The 5,643-nt window shown below is 42.2% G+C and overlaps 1 protein-coding gene across 7 annotated transcripts; it reads right to left on the reverse strand.

The window, feature by feature from the left end:
• Positions 1 to 3,722, reverse strand: LOC139557191 (putative nuclease HARBI1). Of its 7 annotated transcripts, XM_071371658.1 has the most exons (11): positions 3,362 to 3,721; positions 2,988 to 3,058; positions 2,724 to 2,900; positions 2,572 to 2,633; positions 2,403 to 2,489; positions 2,032 to 2,315; positions 1,917 to 1,952; positions 1,264 to 1,818; positions 1,079 to 1,194; positions 871 to 982; positions 1 to 776 (listed from the first exon to the last, which is right to left on the reverse strand). In XM_071371658.1, the coding sequence occupies exons 8-11, from the start codon at positions 1,733 to 1,735 to the stop codon at positions 406 to 408; spliced, it is 1,071 nt and encodes a 356-aa protein (XP_071227759.1). In that variant the 5' UTR covers positions 1,736 to 1,818; positions 1,917 to 1,952; positions 2,032 to 2,315; positions 2,403 to 2,489; positions 2,572 to 2,633; positions 2,724 to 2,900; positions 2,988 to 3,058; positions 3,362 to 3,721; the 3' UTR covers positions 1 to 405. The 7 variants fall into 7 exon arrangements, with proteins under 7 accessions (XP_071227759.1, XP_071227764.1, XP_071227762.1 ...); XM_071371663.1 differs by having other exon boundaries at positions 1,264 to 2,205; positions 2,274 to 2,315; positions 3,362 to 3,722; XM_071371661.1 differs by having other exon boundaries at positions 1,264 to 1,952; positions 3,362 to 3,722.
• Between the last annotated feature and the right edge of the window lie 1,921 nt (positions 3,723 to 5,643).

The following is a 5,643-nucleotide window of genomic DNA, read 5'->3' on the forward strand; positions in this document are numbered from 1 at the left end:
TATGAATATAAAAACACAATGTGTAACATTATGTTCCTTTATTGAATAAGGACAAAACAAAGCAGGTAAACCATCAGCTCCTTTCGAAACTGAAGTCACAGTGACTCTACAAGATGGAAAGCACAGAATCCAAGCATATTATACAAAATGATACATACACATTCAAAGGTCTGTATATAACACACCCTGCATGTCTGCACACTAAAATAAATGCAGGACAAATCCATACACATCAACTGAACAGACAAATGAATGGATGCAGTAGCCTCCCTGCAGCCTTGTATTACACACAGTATACCGCACAAACATCATAAGAGGCCAAATTCGTCAAAAAACGAACCAAAAAAACCCCCAAATTCCTCTGCCACCGCAGGACATATTTAACCAAAATTGAAAGCACACATACTAACTAAAATAATTCAACACATATTGGTCCCTCAGCAGCCGACCACTGTCGTCATCAGGGAAGATTGCCGGATTGTCCCAGTCCATGGCTGGTGGCACTCTGGGGGCCCTCTCCTTCCTCAGGCAGGCCACATTGTGGAGGACAGCACAAGCCACAGTAATATCACATGCCCTAACAGGGCTGACCCTTAATTTGTGAAGGCAGTGAAAGCGTGCCTTCAGGAGGCCAAAGGTCATTTCAACTCTGGCCCTGGTCCTGGCATGGGCATGGTTGTAGGCCTGCTGTGCTTCCTGGGGGTCTGTGAAAGGTGTCAGGAGAAAAGGCTGGCAGCCATACCCCCTGTCTCCCAGCAACACACCAGAGAATTCACCTGTCAACACAAAATCTCATCATTACTACCTCATAAACACAGTGATATTCTTGACACAGCCATGATGGTTATAAATAGGGGTTGTGTGGCTTACCTTGTGATAGGCACTGATAGATTTCAGAGGCCCGAAAGATTCTGGAGTCATGGACTGAGCCAGGCCATTTTGCCACAACATTGCTGATCACACAGTCAGCATTGCAGACCATCTGAAATCATAAGATGAGGAATATTACACCAATCAATGCACATCACTGGCAATGCAGAGTGTTCGTCAATGGACAATATCAAAAAGTTATGTTCACCTGAACATTAATGCTGTGAAAGGATTTCCTATTCACAAAATCGGCCTCATGGGCACCTGAGGGGGCTTTTATCCTTATGTGTGTGCAGTCCACTGCACCAATGACATTGGGGAAACCTGTCACACAAAGTAATGAGTATCCTACTATGTGTTAACAGTTGTCCTGTAATTTGTAGATCCTCTTACCTGCAATCCTATAGAACTCCTCTTTGATGTCACAGAGTCTTCTGTGGCCAGGGAAGGAGATGAAGACATCTGCTAATGCTTTGATAGCCAGACACACACTCCTTATTGTGCGGCAAATTGTGGCCTTGTTCAGCTGTTCTGCATCCCCCACTGAGTACAGGAAGGCTCCACTAGCAAAAAAGCGCAAGGCCACACAAACCATTTGCTCCACACTCAGTGCATGGCTCCGTGCAGTGCGGTGCTTAATCCTGGGACCCAGTAGTCTGCATAGATACCTGATGCCATCTGCAGAAAACCTGTATCTTTCATATAGATGGTCATCAGGGAAGGCCAGTGGGTCCAACCGGTCCCTGAAGACCCTTTCTCGCCTGAAGGCTCTCCTCAGCACAAGTGCTTCTTCATCCACCACATCTCGCACGAATGGGCATGCCATTGTCAGAGCAGAAAGGAACACACAATTTTGGGCCTTCATATAGGCTAGTGGCCACACCTGGTGCTGGGGGGGTGGGCAAAAGAGGGCGATGCCTTATAACGATGACTTGGTTGTACTGATTGCTGGGAAAATAAAAAAAACCTTAGAAAGATGCCACCGTCCTGTGTGCTCACAATAAGAGCTCATATGTCATGGCTCACTTGACTTTACGAGAATATACCTAATTTTTATTTTGAGCTGTGTCATCTTCTTGGAGCTGGGGGAGGAAAGAAAAATAATGATTAATACATTTGTGTTACAGTTAGCATACAGTGTACATTGAAGGCATATCTCACCTCCCTCTCAAGTTTTTTTATTTCAAGGTCCAGTTTCCTAATTGTCCTCTTTTTTATTTCGGACTCCAGTGCAAGATTTTCCATCTTTTTCTTCTTGTACTGAATGTCTATGTCTGCCAGTTCTATTTGGCGCCGGAGGTGGTTGCCATACAACTTTCTGATAGCTTGTGAGCTCTGTGAACACAATACAATTAGCGCAGCTGGAATTTGGCAGGATGTGGTGTCCTTTTATTAATACGCACTATGTTGCCAGGCTGGTTTTCCCACTGTATAGCATCTGGGTCCTGTAAAAGAAATTAGATTTTTTGATTTTGATGAGGACTCCTCACCATTGTAGAGTAAATAGTACTTTCACAGTCTTAACATGATACCTCATGCCTTCTGGAATCCAGAGAGATGGTCTCCTCCTCATCATCGTCTCCATCATGTGCTGTTGCTGCTGCACTGGGGCCTTCACCCTATCACATTTAATCGGATTCATATTGAAGCTAGTAGACAAGACATGCCAGGCCTACAGTATGCCTTTGATGGAGTACTCACTGGATCAGCATCGTCTGGTGCTTGTGCTGGTGGCTCTAACAGGAACACAGTGCTGCCAGACACTGCAAGGCAATAGGTAAACCAAAGTCAGACAGTCCAAATTGATTCAATATGAATGTGGTTGTATCCCATGTAGAGATGGAAGGACATACCTTGAATGAAGCGGGTGGCATCTTGGGAGGAACCTATGCTCGTCTCTTTCCCCCCAGGGATCCCCTCTAAGACGGGCCTGCCTTTATTTAGCTCCAAGGCCATGTCCTCTGCTGGGGTAAGGTCAGCCTTTGGTGACCCACCACCCGTGCCTTGTCTGTGGGTATTCTTTTTCACTGCTAAAACAGTACAGACAATGTGTGAGCAGGCACCTTCTGGGTACAATATATGCTTGTGCTTTGTTAAATATTAGTCAGGGACCATACCATTCTGCAGAATGTTCTTGTATTTGATTTTGACCTGCTGCCATGTCCGTTTTGGCCCGTTCATGTTTAATCTACACACACACACACACACACACACACACACACACACACATTTAATGGAGTCACACTGCAAAAAATTACTTGGTATTTTTGTCTTGTTTTCAGTAAAAATATCAAAAAATGTATCATAGCTTTATACAGTGTGATGGAGTTACTTTACACAATTTCACTCATATCTGCAGTGCATTTCAATTAAAAATTTAACCGTTTCATAATTACAGTACAACTGCATTTTTGGAGATGTGAATTAAATATTTGAATTGTAATTGTGATGTTTCAGCGGAGCGGTGAGTGTGTAATTGTGCACTACTTACGCATTCAGGCGGTCTGCAATACTTTGCCACGCTTTTTCTCTTTGCTTTATCACTGTGGCGGTGTTGCCTTTCTTCTTAATTATATCTTTTACCTCCTCGTATGCCTCCATGAGGATTTGTGCTTCCGACGGGGAAAAGTACGCGGCTCTAGTTGCCATGGTAAATCAGTTAATCTGTGATCTGTGGCGGGGTCTATTTGAGTGAGCCGTGAGCGCGCACCTATCCAGGATTGGTTTCACCTGGCTTAATGAATCCGTGTCTGCTCATCCTGGCTTGGTTTTTGTGCAACCAATTAAGCCTGGACGCACATGTTTTGGCTTCATTGAGCTCAGCTGAGTCATTTATCCCGGATGTCTTAATTCTACTTTTGTGCAACAGGCCCCAGGAGACAGCCCGGATCCAAAACAAATGCCATCACTTTTCACCTGGAGCAAACTCCTCCCACTGGGGTAACCCAGGGGGCAGAAAATATGTTTGCAAACAAAGTAAATGTAAACAAACACTGTATGATAGAGATGTGCCTCTTTCTCTTTTCAAGACGATTCCATGTTTGTAGATACATGGGCTCCGATAAAATAGAGGAACAATACATTTTCTTTTTAAATTATTCGTTTTGATTAGAAGAACAAATCAATGCGATCTCTAACTTGATTGAAAGTGCTTCTTGGTAGCCAACTTGATAAAATTGCTAGGTGGCTAGTAGTATTACAGAGAAACAACAACATGTCCTATGGGCATACAACATTTGAACTAGCTCATGAGCCATTTTTAAGTTATATTGTTCAAGAATCAATGGGTATATATATCATACATTTATAAATCCAAAAATGTATGATTTTTTGGTCTGGACCGGACCAATCATGGATGTCTTTGTTTAATTCCGATTTGGTCTTGTCCTGACCGGCCTTGATTTCAATGTCCACAGACGTCCGGACCGACCTATATTTGGCCCATACAAAGACTTCTATAATTGGTTCTCATGTGGTCCAGTCTGGACCTTCCTTGATTTGGCCCAAACATAGACGTCTATATTTGGTTCAGATTTGGTCCAGTCTGGACCGGCCTTGATTTGGCCCAAATATAGACATCTATGATTGGTGTGGCCTAGTCCAGACTTGATTTGGCCCAATCATAGACATCTATGTTTCACAAGTTTGGACAGCACAGTACAGTAGAGCATAGCAGAGTACATTACAGTACAGTAAAGAAAATACAAGTAAGTATAGTTCAGTAAAGGACAGTACAGCACAGTATAGTACAGTATAATGTATTGCATTGAACCCACCTTACTCCAATGCATTCTACTCTACTGAACTAAACTGCACTGTACTCTACTGAATTAAACTGTACTGTACTGAACTGAATTAAACTCTACTGTACCGTAGTGTACTGTACTCTACTGTGCTCTACTGTACTGAACTTTGCTGTAATGTACTGTGCTGTGCTGTTCAAACTTGTGAAACAGCCTAGACTACATAGCCTAGCCTACTCTACTGAATTAAACTCTACTCTACTGTACTTTATTCTACTGTACTGTACTAAATAAAACTCTACTGTACTGTGCTCAACTGTACTGAACTGTGCCATACTGTGCTGTTCAAACTTGTGAAACATAAATCAAATCAAATTGTGTTGGTCACATGGTTAGCAGTTGTTATTTGGGTTGACAGGTAGCCTAATGGTTAGAGCGTTGGGGCAGTAACCGAAAGGTTGCTGGATAGAATCCCCAAACTGACAAGGTAAAAAACTGTCGTTCTGAACAAGGCAGTTATCCCACTGTTCTCTGGTAGACTGTCATTGTAAATAAGAATTTGTTCTTAACTGACTTGCCTAGTTAAATAAAGGTTAAATCATTTAAAAAAAGATTAAAATGTTATTGTGAGTGTAGCGAAATGCTTGTGCTTCTAGTTCCGACAGTGCAGTAATATCTAACAATTCCACAACAACTACCAAATACACACACATCTAAGTAAAGGGATGGAATAAGAATATATACATATAAATATGTAGCCTAGATGTCTATGATTCGTTCAGATTTGGTATGGTCCAGACCAACCAAATTTGTATTTGTATTTTTCTCACTCGGCAGATGCTCTTAACCAGAGCGACATTGAGTCAGGGCATTCAACTAAGGTAGATAAACAAAAACATATCACAGTCATACAAATAAAACATATTTCTGTAACCATCGCTGAGAATGTTATTGTCGTTGAAATGGTCTGTAGGTTTTATTGTGTAGGTTGAACTACTTTAAACATCATCGCATAGGAGCATGTGACAGT

Source organism: Salvelinus alpinus, chromosome 28, assembly GCF_045679555.1.
Source record: "Salvelinus alpinus chromosome 28, SLU_Salpinus.1, whole genome shotgun sequence".
Lineage (NCBI taxonomy): Eukaryota > Metazoa > Chordata > Actinopteri > Salmoniformes > Salmonidae > Salvelinus > Salvelinus alpinus.

Bases quoted from the DNA above. Each gene is read 5' to 3' on its own strand.
- LOC139557191 (XM_071371663.1), bottom strand. From the start codon at position 1,735: ATGAAGGCCCAAAATTGTGTGTTCCTTTCTGCTCTGACAATGGCATGC. The intron at 1,195-1,263 runs GTAAGAGGATCT...TTTGTGTGACAG, and splicing joins GGAGTTCTATAGGATTGCAG to GTTTCCCCAATGTCATTGGT. The intron at 777-870 runs GTAAGCCACACA...TTGTGTTGACAG, and splicing joins CTATCAGTGCCTATCACAAG to GTGAATTCTCTGGTGTGTTG.